At 35.0% G+C, this 20727-nt stretch overlaps 2 protein-coding genes across 2 annotated transcripts; both read left to right on the plus strand.

The window, feature by feature from the left end:
- The first annotated feature begins 172 nt into the window (after positions 1-172).
- On the plus strand, positions 173-2158 carry LOC128859155 (RNA polymerase II subunit A C-terminal domain phosphatase SSU72). The gene is made up of 3 exons (XM_054095910.1): positions 173-517; positions 676-934; positions 1816-2158. Exons 1-3 carry the CDS (start codon positions 291-293, stop codon positions 1915-1917), a joined length of 588 nt encoding a protein of 195 aa, XP_053951885.1. The 5' UTR covers positions 173-290; the 3' UTR covers positions 1918-2158.
- Positions 2159-19733: 17575 nt separating this feature from the next.
- Positions 19734-20696, plus strand: LOC128859159 (40S ribosomal protein S19a-like). The gene is made up of 3 exons (XM_054095915.1): positions 19734-19817; positions 20022-20092; positions 20169-20696. Exons 1-3 carry the CDS (start codon positions 19749-19751, stop codon positions 20566-20568), a joined length of 540 nt encoding a protein of 179 aa, XP_053951890.1. The 5' UTR covers positions 19734-19748; the 3' UTR covers positions 20569-20696.
- The last annotated feature ends 31 nt before the right edge of the window (positions 20697-20727 follow it).

Genomic DNA, 20727 nt, shown 5'->3' on the forward strand with positions numbered 1-20727 from the left:
AATCTAAAAAACAAAGATATGTTCATCTGCATAACTTAATTACATAAGTTTATAGAATGTATATAGCATTATAATAAGTTGTAGTTTTTCTCAACACAGTGATGATCCATTTATTTTTTGCGCCGTCAAATTTAATTTTTAGTCGGCACTGAACAACTACAGCTGCTCGCCAACGCCGCCGGTGTTCTTGTCATAACGCACTCTAGTTTCTGCAGATTACTCTTTTTACCTGAATAGGTGTTTTATTTGGTCATAATTTAAACAAAGAATTGTTAAATAAGCGCAACAAAATGTCTAATAATTCCAATTTATCTGTCGCTGTGGTTTGTTCCTCAAACATGAATCGTTCAATGGAGGCGCACAATTTTCTAGCGAAAAAGGGCTACAATGTGCGCTCCTTTGGCACAGGTGAACGAGTAAAGCTCCCAGGCACAGCAATTGACAAACCTAATATTTATGAATTTGGCACGCCATATGACATGATCTACCAGGATCTTCTTACAAAGGATAAACAATAGTAAGTTTGGGCGGTATCCCAAAGACAAGATATAGCTCATTCACTTCAGTAGTGTCATAATCCCTAAACTTAGGGATTCATAGTAAGTTGAAGTTAATGAGCGTCATGTACGACATTGTATGATGTTTTTGTTATGGTTTGTCTAAATTCTATTCCAGTTATACACAAAATGGGCTTCTACATATGCTGGACCGCAATCGGAGAATTAAAAAGTGTCCAGAGCGTTTTCAGGAGTGCAAAGAACAATTCGATATCATTGTGACAGTGGAAGAGCGTGTTTACGATCAAGTGCTCGAACACATGGAATCGTGTGATCCTACCGATAATCGACCTGTGCACATATTTAACGTGGATATTGAGGACAATCACGAAGAGGCGTTAATGGGCGCTTTTCTCATAACGGATATGATAAATATGGTAATGATGAAGAGAAACCAAAAACTATATCCAGTTCGACTACTTGTCTCAGTGTTAAAATTAAACTTGAGTCTAGAGGTGATAGAAGCGTATGAGTTGAAAGGTGTGATTATGAAAGCCTTTCAAGCTTTTAACACATTACCTAAGTTAATTTATAGGTTGCATAAATATACGGTACACTCAATGCAAAATGAACGCCTTATATTATTTTGTAATTCTTTTTTAGCTGGGTTAAAGTGCGTTTGCGTGGATGCTGTAAGTAACAAATGAAATGATTTATTTTAAGTTTTATACGATTTTCAAATATCTATAAACCATGATTCTTTTAAAGAAAATGAAAACTAGCAGAAAAAAAGTGGAAGCTTTCGTCTCTTAATAAGAAAGTAAATTAAGCAATCGATGCTCATAAAAGTTAGAAAATGGTCAGTAAGCATAAAAGTTTTGTGCTACGGATTGAAATTCTCTAAATGCCAAAAACAATTATTTTATAAACAAGGCTTATGTAAAATTTAAACTACAAATTCAAACAAAAATAAAAAAATATTAACGGTCGTTTGCGACGTATTCGTTCCTGATTAAAAGAAAATTATACCGTAACTGGCTATAAAATCCACTGAAAAGGAAGGGCTTAATTGGTTTTACATATCTTATGTTTTGTGATTTCATTTTATTAACAGTTATTTTATTAACAGTTTCTTTTAGCAGTTTCCGTTTCTTATTCCATTCCACAGCTTTAGGAGTATACTTCAATTCATATTTTTATATCACTAATCCAACAAAGTCTTCAAGAGGTTCCTTCACATCTGAACTCATGCACAATATGCCTCCATAATTACCTCAGAGCGTTAAAATTTATATATTTTTTTGTATTTCAACTTTAGATGGCCAAATCGAATGACCTGGACAATGATATTGACGAGCTGCTTCAAGAATTCGAATCTCGGCGCAACAAAACTGTTCTGCATTCGGTACTCTTTTACTGACAATTGTTCAAACTGTAGACGGAAATAAAAAAAAACGAGTCGTGCGTTACAATAACAAAACGGAGGCTTCATGTATTTTTTGTCACAGTTTTCTTTGTTGGCGTAACGGCATTAAACGGTAAAAAGCTATCCTATAAATGTATGTTTGTAATATTACTGTAAACTAATTTGAAAAAAAAAAAATATGGAAACGGATATAAAATAATACTGATATGCATAAATCTACATCCGCACAGAGTACTGTAGATCAGAGGAGGGCAGGGCAGAAAAGTGTTTGTAACACAAAAAAGCTATATTGAGTAGAGAAAGTCATAACATAGAGTTAGAATCGTACAAGTTAATATGGTAATATTAAAAATAAAAATAAAAATCAAAATCACACAATTTTCATGACATGAATTTAGCTGCGACGAAGTAATGCTAGTTAAAAATACATTTATAAGTATATACCTAAATAAAATTAAATTGTTAAACAATAAAGCAAAAGTTTTTGAAAATTGCAAAAAGTTAATCAATATACTTATTTATCAATATATGTATGTATATACTTACATATATGTATATGTCTATGTATGTATGTATGTATGTTATTTTTATCAAGATCTTCATTGCCAAAGAAAATAAAATTCAGAACAATATCAAAACTTTATTTGCATATAAATATCTTCTTTCGATTAGTTTCATTCAGAAGTTTTCTTCATTTTCTTTTTCCATTTTTTCATTATAAAATATATACATATGACCTTATAAATATCTTTAAGTTATGCTAAATTGTACTATGCTCTAGGCAAAATGTAAACAATGAACCAACGACGTGCAGGAGTACTTGATATACAGATTGGCATTGAGAGAAATGAAGAAGACGGAGAAAATGTAAAAGCACTGCACTTTTGATAGTTTCACATAAGCTCAACTTTCTAGAAAACAAACATACCTAAATAACATATTACAAATGTGCGAGCATAAACATGTGTAGATGCTTGACATGAAAAATATTAATAAAAAGAATAAAAAATAAACTTAAATAAAACGTACAATAATTATAAAACAAAAAAAGAGAAACTGTGCTATTTACAGCAAGAGAAAATTGGTACGTACTTATATTACGAGTGTATCTCATAAGTGTTGAATAGAGCCAAGAATTAAAGAAAAATATAATAAATACTTTGATACTTCGGAGGCATATTTAGTGGCTAAAAATTGTCATTTAAGAAAAGTGGCATAAAATTGAAAATTGTATTTCACAAAATTCGTCTGCTTTGTGGAGATCGTCTTCAAGTTGTTCTGCAAATGGAGGACGCTTTCCTCGGATAAACTTCATTTATACAAAAATATAATATTATATAACAAATTTGTAGACGTATGGCTCACTCAACGAATAGATAAAAACGAAATTTATGTTAATGTTTGCAAATTTGAGTACTCCAAAGAAGCCTTTACTTCAATTGTCACAACCATGGCGAAAATGTTCCAGAAAAAGGAAATCAGGTTTAGGATAAACGGAAAATACTCGTTGTAACGCAAAAGTCTTTAAAGTTGTGGAAAATGGCATTTATAACGTGGACATCATAGATAGTTTCCTAGCGCATCCTTAGTTATGAACGAGTAAGTAACTCCGGGTGGCCCTGAGAAATAAATTTAGTTCAGTAAAAAATAATGCTTATATTTTATATTCATACTCGACTTACCACACCTTTTTTAAACCATCTTTAATGTTTTTTACATATTTTAAAAGGTTAACACTTCCGTAATTTTGTGTAAAAAATTCAAGCAAATCAGAGGAAAACTGAGGGAGTTATAGAATTTTGACTGGAAGAACTTAGCAAGGGCGATTTGGTACTAGTGAGGCTTTGGGTTCATTTTACCGATTTTTTTAAGCCGACTTTAATGTTTTCTGCATATTTGGAAAGGTCAATGCTTCTGTAATTTTGTGTAAAAATTTCAAGCAAATCAGAGGAAAACTAAGGGCGTTATAGAACTTTGATTGAAGAATTTAGCAAGGGCCAGTGGGCACTGCTGAGACTTTAGGCTCATTTGACCGATTTTATTTTTAACTGACCTTTGTGTTTTTTGCATATTTCAAAGTAAAATTCAATAGAATGTCTGTCTCGTTATTTAATAGCTACACCTCGTATAGGTATGTATGTAAGTTACATTTTGGCTTAAGCAATTTTTTTATTCCAACATTGATTAACCTTTTCTTTCGTTTGCTATATTTTTTTCTATGCTCAGAATTTCTGGCTTGTTGTCTTTTCTATGACTCAACAACGGGCAATCGGTAAATTCGCTTAATATAATAATTATTGAATCACATACCCGTATATACATATAGTTTAAATGCTTTTAATTGTATTACTCTCTGTATTTCGTCTTGCTATCAACTCAAAAATTTACTCAGTCATCTATTTGCTCCTTACTTGCCAAACCACGTGCTGGGCACGCTTTAAGCATTCATAGAAAACACAAATAAGTATGTGCATATAATTTTGGATGCTCAGCGTAGCAGGGCTTAAAATGGGCTGATTTAATCTTGACACAGAGTTCTGCAAGTTCGCTAGGAAGCTTTAAAAAAAATGCAGAAAATAATACATTTTTTAAGAAGATTTTTTTGCGAAGAAAACAATTTTTTCTTTTTTTTTATGAGACATTAATACTCAAAACATTAAATCAAATTAGCAACTGTTTTCGATAGCCTTCTCTGCACTCATCTAATCTCTGCCCTGCTTATAAATTGTTTAGTGGCCTGATGTTGATAACGAGCCGGCAAAAAAACTGACGCTTATACCACTTTGATCAAAAAGTTCCCAGAACAACCGTCAGGCGACGCTCTAATTTGATTTAATTTTGATTTGATTTTGTATTAAATTTTGTATTAAAAATGGATTCAATTGTGTGAAAACCTTAGAAATTTTGGGAAACAGTTTCGGTAGTGATACTCTAAAGATGGTCCTGATGAAGGCAATAACATAACTTTTGAGGAATAAAATTGTATATTGAATTTTCTGTACATATCCGGGAACTTTTTGATCAAGGTGGTATGTACATACTTACATGCATACAGTTATAATTACTTAGTGTAATGATTCCTCCCGTACTTGTGCAGACGTACATTGAAGAACATCACTAAAAATTTTCTATTAATGAAATTACTTTTTAAACATCACTAAAAATTTTCTATTAATGAAATTACTTTTTAAACATTTTTTTCCCAAAACAATCCCCTTCGATGATCGAAGAGTTCGTGCTTAAAATATCTGCATAAAATCTTTTATAAATTTTATCAACGATATCAAACATATATACGTTTATAATGAGATTTTTGGAAGTACTTCCGAATCGTTGCAGCTCACATAAATCTTTACATTTTCCGAAATATTTTGACGTTTGAGTTTTAAAATATATTATAAATTTTATCCCTTTGCGATCGGCAAATTTTTCTGATGGGAGTACCAGCTAATCGGAGCAAATTTAGCTTTTCGAAGTTATTTGTCGCTTAGTGATTTAAAGCAAATAAGTAAATAAGGCGGCCGCCGTAGCCGAATAGGTTAGTGCGTAACTACCATTCGGAACTCACAGAGAGAACGCATGTAGGTTCGAATCTCGGTGAAAGGCCAAATTAAGAAAAATATTTTTCTAATAGCGGTCGTCCCCCGGCAGGCAATGGCAAACTTCCGAGTGTATTTCTGCCATGTAAAAACTCCTCATAAAAATATCTGCCGTTCGGCGTCGGCTTGAAACACACCACAAATAGGAGGAGGAGCTCGGCCAAACATCCAAAAAGGGTGTACGCGCCAGTTATATATATATATATATATATAAGTATATGGATATTAGAAAATACTAATAGAATTAGTTGAAGCTGATTTATTTTGGTTAATAGTATTGCTTTCTACTGATCCCGGATACCTTTCTTTTTCTCTTAATGCGTTCTCGGCACCGACTTTTACGACGACTTGCGAATGCCGCCATCAACCGCAAAGGGCTATAATTCCAATGGAAAAATAGTACTAATTTTTTATGATAGAGAGTGATACACACTAAGGTATATATGGTACATATGTATATTATATATTTTTGTTGAATCAAATTAAGCTTTCATGGAACATATCTTCTTGTGGTTGCTATTGCTAATTTTACTGAGAGCTGAGTCCATGCGCCAGCGCACAGTTATCACGTGTGAGTGCTAACATATTTTCAATAATTATTTTAATGTATTGTTTTGTTACGTTTTAAAAACCTGAAATAGGGGCAATTAAATTAAAAACAAAGAAGATTGCTGCCTACTCTTTTTTAGATTTTATTGTTATCAAGTTTTGTTGTTTGTTTTAAATGTGGGCGGCACCAAGAAAAATAAAAATTCGTCCTTTAGAGGTCAGATTAGAAACGGAGAGAAGTATTGATAAACAATCGAATGTTTTGTGTAAATACGTAAGTATGTAAATATGTACGAAATATGCATTCACACACGTACGTATATGAACTATGTGTAGTATGAAACGAATTTTCAATAAATAATTATTTCCTTACAACAGCTCGCGGAGGATGGCAGCAATTTTCTCTAAAGTTTGAATCTTAGCAAATTTAAAACGTTTATAAACATGCAGAAGAAAGGTAATGATGCATTTATGTATTATTAAGATATATCATAAAATGACTTTTGGCGTACGAAAAAATAAAATGTTTGGCAAAGTAAAATTTATTTTCAACAAAAAGAAGTTAAACAAAAATTTGTTCTATAGTCTTTAGTGACTTTGAAAGCGATAAAGACTTGTTAAATACAAAAATTATTATTAAAAATTTAAAATGCTATATAAATAATGTCTTTCTAAAAAAATTTTTTTTTTCAATAATTTTATCTGACTAACCTGAAAACCTCGGATGTAAAATTCCAACACTGATGACGATCCCTGCAAACGAAATAAGGAATACGATTTGAGGGCATGCACCTGGAATGTCCGGTCCCTTAATGGGGAAGGTGCCTCTGCCCGGCGGGTTGATGTCCTCGTGAGAGTAAAGGCTGACATCACTGCTATCCAAGAGATGCGATGGACGGGGCAAGGAAAGAAAACCATAGGACCTTGGGACGTCTACTACAGCTGCCATGTAAAGGAGCGCAAATTCAGTGTCGGATTTGTTTTGGAGAGAGACTTCGTCGCGAAGTACTGTCGCCCACTCCGTTGGACGAGCGCCTCGCAATAATCCGCATCAAAGCCCGTTTTTTTAATATGCGACCAAAGACTCCTTCTATTCCTTCGACATAAAAATCGTGCTTGGCGACTTCAATGCCAGGGTGGGCAAGGAATTTTTGGTCCCACAGTCAGCCTGCACAACGAAACATCCGGTAACGGACAGAGGCTGATCGATTTCGCCGGGGCCCGAAACATGGTAGTCTGCAGCACCAGATTCCAGCATAAAAAAAATCCACCAAGCTACCTGGCTGTCCCCTGATCGAAAAACGCGAAACCAGATCGATCATGTTGTGATAGATGGAAGACACGCTTCTAGTGTATTAGATGTACGTACGATCCGCGGACCCAACATTGACTCGGATCATTACCTTGTTGCAGCCAAACTGCGCACACGCCTCTGTGCACCAAAAAACGTACATCTACCTACGCAAAGAATGTTCGACATCGAAAAGCTGCAATCACAACAGACAGCCAGAAGATTTGCCACTCGACTCTCACTCCTGCTCTCAGAGAGCACTGCCCAACAAACCGGCATGCACGAGCAATGGAGCAACATTTCTCGTTCCCTACGTACCGCCGCCGAAGAAGAAATCGGATGCCGGCGAGCCCGAAATAACAATTGGTACGACGAGGAATGTCATGCTGCTGTGAAGACCCCGACATCCCAATCGACGACGACGGAATTGACGTTCCGCTACCCGACCATGACGAGGTGAGAATAGCGATAACGCGGCTAAAGAACAACAAAGCCGCAGGCGCCGACGGACTGCCGGCTGAGCTATTCAAACATGGCGGCGAGGAGCTGCTGAGGTGCACGCATCAGCTCCTATGCAAAATATCAGTCGGATGAAAGCATGCCTGCCGATTGGAATTTAAGTGTGCTCTGCCCAATCCATAAGGGGGATCCTGCAATCTGTGCCAGTTACTGCGGGATTAGTCTTCTAAATATCGCCTATGAGGTTCTAGCGAGCGTATTGTGTGAAAGGCTGAAGCCCACCGTCAACCAACTGATTGGACCTTATCAGTGTGGCTTTAGACCTGGAAAGTCTACCATCGACCAAATATTCACAATACGCCAAATCTTGGAAAAGACCCACGAAAGGAGAATCGACACACACCATCTCTTCGTCGACTTCAAAGCTGCATTCGACAGTACGGAAAGGAGTTACCTGTATGCCGCGATGTCTGAATTTGGTATCCCCACAAAACTAATACGGCTTTGCAAGATGACGTTGCTCAACACCAGCAGCGCCGTCAGAATTGGGAAGGACCTCTCCGAGCCGTTTGATACCAAACGAGGTTTCAGACAAGGTGACTCGCTGTCGTGTGACTTCTTTAACCTGATGTTGGAGAGCATCGTACGAGCCGCAGAACTTAATCGCTCAGGCACAATTTTGTATAAGAGCGTACAATTGCTGGCGTATGCCGATGATATTGACATCATCGGATTTAACAACCGCACTGTTAGTTCTGCCTTCTCCAAACTGGATAAAGAGGCAAAGCGAATGGGTCTGGTGGTGAACGAGGGCAAAACGAAGTACCTCCTGTCCTCAAACAAACAGTCGGCGCACTCGCGTATCGGCACCCACGTCACTGTTACAGTTATAATTTCGAGGTTGTAAAAGTCTTCGTTTATTTAGGAACCAGCATTAACACCGATAACAATGTCAGCCTTGAAATCCAACGTAGAATCTCTCTTGCCAACAAGTGCTACTTTGGACTAAGTAGGCAACTGAGCAGTAAAGTCCTCTCTCGACGAACAAAACTAACACTCTACAAGACTCTCATCATGCCCGTCCTAACGTATGGCGCATAAGCTTAGACGATGACAACATCCGATGAAGCGACGCTTGGAGTGTTCGAGAGAAAGATTCTGCGTAAGATTTTTGGCCTTTGGACGTTGGCAACGGCGAATATCGCAGACGATGGAACGATGAGCTGTATGAGCTTTACGACGATATAGACATAGCGCAGCGAATAAAGATCCAGCGGCTACGTTGGCTGGGTCATGTCTTCCGAATGGATACAAACGCTCCGACTTTGAAAGTATTCGATGCGGTACCAGCTGGTGGTAGCAGAGGAAGAGGATGGCCTCCTCTGCGTTGGAAAGATCAGGTGGAGAAGGACTTGGCTTCACTTCGTGTGTCCAATTGGCGCCGGTTAGCACGAGAAAGAAACGACTGGCGCGCTTTGTTAAACTCGGCCAAAATCGCGTTAGCGGTTATCGCGCCAATTAAGAAGAAGAAGAACCTGAAAACCTATATATAATATTTTACTAAAGATTTCTTTCAAACAAAAATTTGTTCTATAGTCTTTAATGGCTTTGAAAGCGATAAAGACTTGTTAAATAAAAAAAAAAAGTATTACTAAAAATTTAAAATGCCATATAAAAAATTTCTTTCTAAAAAAAATTTGTTTTTCAATAATTTGATATGACAAACCTGAAACCTATATATTTTACTAAAGATTTCTTTCAAACAAAAATTTGTTCTACATCCTTTAATGGCTTTGAAAGCGATAAAGACTTGTGAAATAAAAAAAAAAATATTATTAAAAATTTAAAATGCCATATAAAAAATTTCTTTCTAAAAATTATATTTTTTCAATAATTTGATCCGACAAGCCTGAAAACCTATACTTTTTACTAAAGATTTCTTTCTAAAAAATGTACGTATATAGCATTTGCAATTTTTTTTTTTGCTATTTAAAATTTGTTAAAGAGTATATATTGATATCATTTTATGCTAAAAAAATGTATTTAATATTTATCGGCAACGGTTGAAGTGAATTGGTTTAAAGACTGAATGCCATTTCTACCTACTTACCTACCTTTTTCTTGTATCATATAACAATAAAAACCATATACATATATATGTATATCTATGGAAGTTTCAAACTTTGTAAGAAAATTGAGAAAAATTAATATATTTTTACCAAAATGTTTTTAGCCAGAATATTACAATGGTTTTGGTACAACTTTGTTCAAGTTTAAAGTGGCGTAAATTTTTGACAATTTTTTTTTTGACGGTCTTATGCATTTTCTTCCATATAACAAATTTTCGAAACTTTTTTATATGGTCGTAAATGTGCCCAATATTAAAGTTGCCACAAAACTGAAAGTCTAAATTTTTTATGAAAATTATGACAGAATAATGAAAACTTGTTTTTGTATTAAGTTTGAAACTTTGAGTTATATGGTTTTATTGTAGTATGAACTATATTTTTTATAGAAAAATGAAAATAAAATTATATAAAAAGTAAATAAATAGTCAAAGCTTTGCAATATGTTGCAGGGCTATTATTGTGAGCAGTCTGTAAGCCTGTATGCGTGTGCAGTGGTGAGATTTTTCATTTCCATAAGCGCCGAAAAGCTTATTTATTGAAATTCGTTGTGATCCTTAGCCACAATCATCTTCTAACATTGGCTTTCATCAGCAAAACACTGGCTGCACTAATGATAGATTCATTTGTAAACATAGAATGTAAGTATTACCTCATTATGTGCACCCACACATACATACGTATGCAAAGATTTCTAAGCACACGGGTGTATATATGTACAACCAAATAGTCTCTCATGTGTTTTTGTTTATTTTGTTAACATTCCCTTTAACTTTTCGGCGAATAATATGAAGTTTTTACCTTTTTTATAAAAAATTTCTACGTTTTATTTTGCTTTTTTCTTTCATCGCACGTTGTCGCTCTGAGGGTAAAACGTTTGTAATTTTTTTAATTTGTTAGATTTTGAGATTTAGATTTTCAAATTTAGCTGCGCGCTCAAGCGTGTTCTCATGCGCGGGTGTCCTTTAAGGTTTGCGGAATGGATGCGTGGTATGTAGTGAGGTAGTGCTCGTAAGTGCTCGTTACTAATAGCAACTCGTACAATATATAAAAATCGTACTTCATATTTGTATTCAGTGACTCAAAAAATCTCCTAGCTCAACAAGTTAGTATATGGGGATATATAGCATACATACATATAGGCTTTTTCATGACAGAAATACCCTGAGAGGTTTATCATTGCCTGCGGATCATCGTCTGCCACTGAGAAAAACTTTCTGTAATTTGATGTTTTACGTCCGCCACGGATTTTGATTCCAGTAGTTGAAAATAGAGATACATTTTAATCCATTTTGAAGTGTCTACTTCACGCGCCGTTTACCGAACAGATTTTCCTGAAGTTTCGTTAACAATTTCCAGTAGTTTTTGTTCTATGGGAACGCGCGATGCGAGTAATTTTGAGTTTATTAAGTGGATCTCCTGGCTAGATGCCAAGAACCTAATAAGATTCCTAAACCGCACAGACGGCATAGTCATGCTGTAAATAATCGTTAAACAAGTTGGTAATAAAGATGTGGCAACAAAATGGTCCGGAAGCGCTAGTTGGATTCTAGATGAATCACCACCTCAACCAACCAACCAAATAAGGCGGATCTCCCTGAAACTCCCTTTTAAACCGTTTTTGTACTTCCACCATGTTCTCACCCTTGTGGTAAAATAAAGTCTAGGTCTAGCTTCCGCCATTATTTTAAATAGGTTGCACGTAGAAAGGAAAAAATTAATTTCAAAATAAGGTATTAAAGTGTTTATATTTTTGGGACCCTCTGTATGTATGAACAAACCACAATAAATTACTTTTTTAAGAAGATGCCATTACAAAAATATTATACTTAGAGTTGTGTGCATATTAATAAATAATCTAAAAACCGAAATATGTTTACTTTTTATTTTCGCCTCTCTTGCACATTCTGCGTACATAAGTACTTAAAAACACTACCTCGTAAATTTATGCGCACACACACGCGTTTATTTGTTGCGCGCTCTTTGCTTTATCGCTTTGGAGCGCCTTACGCTCAGCTACCTTTCAGTTGGCTCCCCAACAGTTGGGGCCTAATTGGATCGCGGTCAATTAGACAGTCATTAATTCGCGTTGTTCGCTTGTAGACGGTTTGTGTTGCTTAGTCCATCGGTGTCACTTAAGTAATCCTGACTACATTCGTTTAGTTGGTCAATCTTTCTTTGCTGTCCGCTACCCTAAATAACATTAGCGTAATAGTAATAGTTATTTAGTTACACTCCTACGTCTACTTGTAACAGTAAAGCTGCTGCTGTGCCGTTGAAGACCAACAAATTTTCATTTTGATTATTTGTATTTGGTTTCATTACTTGAATTTTGGCTATTTACTTCACGTTCGCGCTTTCGCAATTCATTGTGAAAGCAAAGTAAAAAATTAACAAAAAAAACTTTGAATAGATTTTAATTCGCATAAAACGTGTTTTAGTTGCAATTAACCTCCGCAGCCGCAGTGATCAGTGTGCCGCTGGCGGAAACCTTGCGAGCGGGTTAGATCGAAGAAAATAATTGCGACTTTAGTAGAAGTGGTGAAAAACGCAGATATAAGGAATTTGAGTGTGTTAAAAGCTGTTAAGTGAAGAAGAGCATATTAATTGCTGTAACCATGGCCACCAAACACTTGAAGAATCACAACAAAAATGAGCTTGGTAAGTATAGTAAAGAAAAAGTGAAGATGTGAATGAAAAGATATGAAATTAATTTATGTGTTGGACGATATATTTCTTACGTATACAATATATATTTGAATTTAATTGGAGTTCTAAAAAATATTTTTATTATTATTACCTAATAATTTATCATTGCCAGCGCATAACTAACCTTGATTAAAAAACCCCCTTTATGTGAAATGGACGCAATAGTGTAGTATATTTATGCGTTTTTAAATGTAATGAGCGCAGTCATTAATTTTTCAGAATTGCCATCTGTTTTTCTGCGTTACTTTAATATTACTTTTTACTAATATTTATTATTATTATTACCTTTAATATTAGTTTTACTCAAATATTTATTATACATATGTATGTGGTTTCACTTTTTTTGTCAAATAAAAAAGGGTTGTCGGGTATAAATTGGTAATTGAAATAAGAAAATGGTTTTACGAGTAAGCAGAAAAATTACACAAAGGCTGGTTTGCCAATTTTTTTCTGTTCAAACACACAGGGTCCATCGAGAAAAAAACGAGAGTGAAAGGTAAGAAAAAAATCTGAGCGGCATAATCCGGCTTTGGGACTTATTTGTTGGCTGAACATATTACAAACCGTTAGGAAATTGAGTAGGGACTTAGAGGATACCCATTCGGTCCAACAAGCAGAAATATTAGAATCTTAGCCGACCTGTAAAAAGTCTCTTTGGCCATACAAAAGCGTGAAAAAAGACTTGCTTAGAGGCCTTGACTTGCAAAACCCGTCAATTATGTGGCTAAGGCTTTGAGCATTTGAAATGATGAGTATGTCAACTGTTTCTAAAACAAAGATTATCGTGCAGAAATTGTTTCAAAACTTGTTAATTACTTTTCACAGATGTGACAGACTTGGCTCAATGATTATTTAGCATCGTAAATATTGTTATATTCCGTTATTAACGGGTAGTATTCGATCTTTTGATCTCCTGCTCAGCACCGGCTGATGTGTAAATTATAATACACCGGTGCGCATATTTACGTGCCCACGTACACACATAAATATATGCAATCGAAAGCTTTTACATATACATATAACGTACGTAATAATCTCACGAACGCCTTATCTGTGCACTGTATAAACACTTTATACGGCAATAGGGTGTCTCACGAGATAATGTCGAGGTACTGAAGAAATCCCTTATAAACGCAGTCACATACAATGATATTATACATTCATATGTTGTGTACTTGAATTTGTAAATACATACTCGTATGTATGTTTGTCTACTTGACATTCAAAATTGGAATAAAGTTATCTGCAATAAATATTTCGAATAATTATAGAATGGAAATACGTTGTGCCCATATGTCGTTTAGTTTAGAGGTTGATAATCAGCAGGTTAAACATATTTATAATTAATGGAATGCCACAACATTTTAACCTTGGGCTGACATCACTCCAAATTTTAGTCACCTTACTTTCACCTTCGGTTTTGAAATTTCACAACTTAACTTTATTTAATGCAGTAAGCTTTAAGCTCTTTTATGATAAAGTTTCAGAGGGAAACTCTCCCAAATTATAAGAGTTATGGTCAATGGTAATTGAAGGTTGACGTACTTTATATAGCGATAAACAAAATTCAAGTGTTTCTTCGCCGAATTCTCCGAATGGTGGCCCGAAAATTGTACCTCAAATGCGAATCTACTCAATGGTTTAGTTACTTCCATTAAATATTGCGATTCAGGAAAGAAAAGGGCGCTAGATAGGTTGTATTCTGCGTAAACTAGAGCACGATGCCAGCAGAGCTACATTAGACTGGAATCCAAAGGAGCTCATGGCGGCGTAACAACATAGATGAGATTGATCGTTTAGACGAAAGCCTGACATGAACACAAGGTAAAGGCAAAAGCTGAAAGCCGAAATCAATGGAAATCATTTGTTCTGGCACTATGCGCCCAGTGATCGGCGCTATATCCATTAATCATCAGCATCATTTTTAACTCATTCTTAACTGTGCAGAATTCCGTTAAAAAATTGCCAAGTTATATGAATTATAAGCAAAGTAGCGCCTGAGGTTAGTCTTTCTGTTTTAATATCCTTTCGAATTTCGTACTTCGATTCCAACCAAATTTTAAGGAAACGGAATTTATCGGTGTGCTTGATTTCGATCCAGAATGGGATGGTGCGTGACTACCGATTGGAGAACGTAGGCTCGAATCTCAGTGAAACACCAAATGGTAGAAAACGCTTTTTCTAATAGTGTCGCCCCTCGGCAGGCAATAACAGTGTATTTCTCCTCCGAGTGTATTTCCATGGAAAAGCTCCTCATAAAAAAACCAATAGCCATTCAGAGTTGGAATAAAACTATAGTTACCTCCATTTATTTATATGCATACATAGTATGTATGTCTTTATATTCGACTTAGAACTTCCTAATTTTGAAATCTTTTTTAATTTTCTTGACAATGAAATTATTTCTGATTGAAATTAAAATTTGGTTTCCCAATGTATTTCCTTTTATGTTATTTTTTTGATAAGTGGTGAAATATTTGCCCAAAAAATGGCTCTAAATCGTAAAGTCCATGTAAATACTTTCAACTAAAATATCTTAACATTTCCTATTTTTAGGAACACTTCCCAAATTTCTTTCATTTACATACTTCCCTAAATTTCGTTAAAATATTTCCAAAAACGTGCAATGATACTTTCTATTACTTCAAAGAAAAGTTTTCAAATACAAATTTTAGGCCTACCTGAATTTGGAAAAAAAATTCTAAGCTGTATCAAATAGGTTTCATTTATAACCCCCCTAAAAAAGCGTGAAATAATAATACTTTCGACTTTAACCTTCTTCGTTCGACTCAGTTTAACCTCAATTATTTTTTCTAAACGCTCATTTTCTGTACCATTCAGCTCAGCGTGAGCAAGTACGTGAAATCCGATTTGCTTGTTATTTCCACGCATTTACATACTACTCCAGCTGTGCTTTTGCAAGGGTAAACACTTTCCAATTATATATCAAATATGTACACACTTGTGTATATTTTATATTATTATGTTTCACGATCGCGCGATCGCGCAATCACTTTACTTGACAACGTCAATGTCATTGCCAAAGCAACTGGAGAACTTTCACAAAAGCATAAAGTGACCTCTTGGCGTTAGTGAATACAAAAGAAGAAAAAATACCAAAGCTTGACTGATTCTTTGTTATTGCCTACTAAGTGACGTCATAAACAAGATTTTTTTTGTAATATGTATGTAAGCATGTATGTAAGTACATTTCCATACATATACATATATGTATTTGAATGTATTGCAGCGCAACGTGCGTTGCGTGTAAGTTTATTGACGCTGCTTTTTCATCGATATATCCGATATTTTTTTCGTTTCGATTAATTAATATCGTTAAGGTATATAATGAATCCACCTAATATTAATTCCCTGAAAAATAAATGTTGAATTGGAGTTCACATAGAAAAAACATGTTTCTTTCGAAATTTATACGACTTTTCAGGAACGGTAAATATTATGAGTAAGAAAAAAATTGCGAATTGCAGTGCAGTTCGAAACAAAAGACTTAAGTAACAAACTAGCAGTTTTGTAGAATTCCACTGAATCGAAAAATTATGGCCGCTGCGCATAGGTCAAGGTCAATTCGGCGGCATTTACCCGTCTATTGAGGATATGAAATTTCAATTTATTATATCTACTTAATATGTATGCAATGCATACATTCGGTTAAATTATTATTATTTATTTGCTCAATTTTATATTCAAACTGCATTCATTCATAGATTTCTACCGATTAAATATCTATCAATGTTCGAAAATGATAAAAACTATTTTTTTGGAGTCCTAACATGTAGAATTGCATTTATTTGAAAGAGTGAAATAAAATTTCAAGGCGATTGACATTACATACATACACATATGGTCGAGCATATTTGAATTAGGTTTAGTCTTTAGGTGGCCAGCTTATTGCATTTAACAAAATCCGTGTATAAATTAATACAAAACACTTTTTATTTCGTATTACTTTTTTTTATTTATTAAAAGCTCACAGCGATGTTACTCGCTCTATGACAAATCTTATAATGCCCTACTATCACTCAAGTGCGTTTTGGGAGACCTCTGATAGGTAGGTATGTATGTGCAAACGCATTCCGTTGCTTGTAGCGGGATAACAAGAGGCGTTATTTTGGGGAAATGCAAAGGCTGGGGAAATGCAAAGGCATACCGAAGCTATTTTCTTTTTGTAATGCGGGACGCTTCGATCAGCAACTGAAGTTATTGTTGGCAAATTAACTGTGTCGATAAACGCGTGTTCGAAGTTGCCGCTAAGCGGGGACATAGGTATGTTGTTGCTGAATTCTTATTGCAATGCTATGTTCATAACGCAAACGTACGATCAATACAAAATTAAGTTTGAGCACAAAATTGAGTGCCAAAGCAGAATTTGGACAACAGCTTTAATTCTGCGCCTCTGTTACTTTAACTATTCCCCATCTTAAATTTGGAACGCCCTCGTTTCGACGAAAAGTCGGTTTAATATTTCAAAACCGATGTGATAGTCTGGGTGGCTTAAAAAATTTTTGGTTTACATTTTAATAGCTTAAAACTAAATTTACAAAGTTAATTAGAAAAAAACGGTAATAATTCAAAATCAAAAAAGGATAAACTTTTTGTTTTTCATTAAATGATTCGAAGCAAAATTTTTTTTTTTAATGTAATTCTTTCAGAAAATCATTGCAAAATTATCGTAGGTTACTTTTATGTATCGTTTTTCCTTCAATCATTACTGTAGTGCCAAGGTCCCTTTCAACAACCTTTTCAATAAATATTTTATCAAATTTGTTACCCAACCGTTTGTTTCTTCTCAGATAAACTTTCTCACCAACATTATATGTTTTAATTTGTTTACCGTCATTAAATCTTTTTATAGTTTTTTCTTGAGCATCCAGTAGTCTTTTCCTGATAGTATTTAATTTATCTATTGGGTAATTGTGAAAAACGTCAATGGGCCTGGCGTCTATGACAGAATGAATTCTGTGATTGTATTTATAAGTCGAAAGTAAAATCAGATCTACAGTTTCACATATTTGTTGCTGTTCTTTAATGCAACGCGCTATTTCTAGCAAGGTAGAGTGAAACCTTTCGACTTGACCATTACTTTCGCTGTGTAGTGTTGGTATAAAGAACTGATCAATCGTAAAATTGTCTCTTAGGAGGGTCCTAATTGAGTTAGAGTGAAAAGCTTTCTCGTTGTCCGATACTATAGTTTTGGTGTTGTTGAATTTTAATAACATTTCTAGAAGGGCATCCTTAATGTCAACAGTGGATCTTGATGCGATAGGTTTTACTATAGCAAATTTAGAGAATTTGTCAACGCATGTCAAAAAATGTTGCTTGTTGGTGATAAAAATATCTAGGTGGAGACTTTCACCTGGGAGGTATGGTATAGGTGTGTTGCCAATTCCAGGATTTGGGGGCTTGCGCTGGTATTTATTTTCGAGACAAATTTTACAACTTGCAATTATATTTTTAAGCATTTTCTTCAAATCCGGAAAATAATATTCTCTAGATATTTGATTAAAATTTTCAGATAAGCAACGGTGTGCTCGGTTGTGTTCTGTAGTAACGGTTTCGAGTTGGTCATCCTTGTTAGTCAAATCTATTACCAATAATTGAGTGTGAACAAACTTTACACCTGGAAATTTTTCTAATATAGGGTTTTGTATTTCCGCTAAAGTAGAAAGGTCACAGTGAATCCCATTTGTGACGTTATAATTAATAGCAGATTTTAGATTGCAAATCAAATTTTCAACGGTGTCAAAAAAAATATAATGTCTAGTAAATTTCTGAAACAAAATTTGTGTGCTTTTACTCAAATTACTTGATTTGGTTAGAACTAGTTGATTTTTAAATTGATTGATGGGACGCTTTATAGTTTTTATAGTCTTTGACAACGACTCTTCGCTGTGAGCAGTTTCATTAGTCATTGATTCTTCCAAATTGTTAACGAATTGTCTAGAAAGAGCGTCGGCTACCTTATTTTCTTTTCCAGGCTTATAATGAAAGTTTGGAGAAAATTCCTCAATAAAAGCGCGCCATCTTTTCATTTTACTATTTGGATTTTTTTCTGATATGGAAAAAATTAGGGGTTGGTGGTCAGTAAAAATATTTATATTTTTCATACCATAAAGATAATGTCGCAGCGTTTTCAAAGCCCATACAATAGCGAGCAATTCGCGTTCATTTGTGGCGTAGTTTTGTTCTGTAACAGAGAGAGTTCTCGAAATCATTGTTATGGGGCGACCATTTTGGGACAAAACTGCATTGGACTGAAAGTCCTTTTCTTACATATATAATTTCGCGCAATTTTCAAACAAAAAGAACAAATGTATATGTAAAGATGCATACAAATCATATGGACATATCAAATGTACGAATCTATTCTGTACGCAAGCAAATGTAAGCTAATGTGCTTGAACTGCAAGCGAGAGCGCGGAACGAACGACAAAGAGCACAATCGGCCCCCGCGTTCGGCAACGTTCGACATCTGGCTCTCTCCTACTTGAGTGAGCATATATATGTATGTATATGCGCATATGTATATAAATTCACATATTTGTATTTGTTCTTCCTGTGTGCATGGTAATGAACCATTTCTTTGTTGAGAATAGGACGATGATAGAAAAAGTAGGAAATGAAAGGGAGTGTTTCGAGTGACTTATTAACATCTGATGCACAATCGAAATTGAACATATCTTTCATGAATTTGATAAATGTTTCGTAATTTTTCGCGTTTGTGTAAATGTAACTTGATCAATTCCGTTGCGATTCCATTTACCTCCTCTATACCCATACAAAATATCTATCAAACAAATAAAATTAAAATTTTGTTTTGAAAATTGCAACCATTACATCAGTATTTTCTTATGACGTTGTCACGTTAAACTAGCGTCAGCAAACCGACTTTACAGACAACCTCGTCACCGACTTTACACACCACCTCTTTTTTTCTATTATATAACTCATGACATCAGCCGATTGTTAAAATCACGAATAATAACGTATCGGTTTTCGAAAGTCTAAAGCAGCTTTGGTATTCTGTGCTTTGTTGCAAAATGGCAGCACTATTTGGAACTGTCAAATAGAGTGATGCAGCTGTGTAAAAGCAGCCAACTTAACTCAATATGTCCTTTCTTCCGCTTAACTTTGTCACGCAAGGTAATGTTACTGTCAATTTACTTAAAAATTGCAAATTTCGAGAAAAAATGAGTGTATTTCTTCTTCTAAGTAATTAGTGCCATTTTCTGATAAAATAATGTGTTAATGGTTTAAATTTTCACTGAAGAATGCATTCGTATACTACGCGTCAGCCATTGTATATAAAACGTGATTACTAAATGTAACCTTGTTATTTTTTAATAGATGCCCGGCGTTACAGTAAAGGATATTGATCAACATGCTGTTGTAAAGGCCGTAGCCGTCTTCTTAAAAAAGTAAGTTTAAATTCCATTTTTCATTGAGAAATACTAACTTAAATTTCTCTGTTCTTTGTTTTGTCTTTACGAAAAGGACTGGCAAATTGAAGGTGCCAGATCAAATGGACATCATTAAGACCGCCAAGTACAAGGAATTGGCCCCATCTGATCCTGACTGGTTTTACATTCGTTGTGCATCGATCTTGCGCCACTTGTACCACCGCAGCCCAGCTGGTGTTGGTTCAATCACAAAAATCTATGGCGGTCGTAAACGCAATGGTGTTCATCCATCCCACTTCTGCCGCGCCGCTGATGGTGCTGCACGTAAAGCTTTGCAATCGTTGGAACATGCCCGCCTTATTGAGAAGCACCCTGATGGTGGTCGCAAGCTTACGCCCATTGGCCAACGTGATCTGGATCGTATTGCCAACCAAATTGTGAGCAAACAACGTGATGCGGCGAAACAGTCGGGACCAATCGTAATTTCGAAGTAATTTAATAAAAAATATACGCAAAATAGAGGAGTGAAATTAAGTGGTATAGGCTAGCAAGTACCTTGTGGTGCCGCTTTAAATTTAAAAATGTCCTTTGTTTACGTGAATAATAAAGAGAAAAAGAAAAATTGAGCGTTCAAATTCTTAGAGGAGCTACGA

The sequence above is a fragment of the Anastrepha ludens genome, chromosome 3, assembly GCF_028408465.1.
Source record: "Anastrepha ludens isolate Willacy chromosome 3, idAnaLude1.1, whole genome shotgun sequence".
NCBI classification, from domain to species: domain Eukaryota; kingdom Metazoa; phylum Arthropoda; class Insecta; order Diptera; family Tephritidae; genus Anastrepha; species Anastrepha ludens.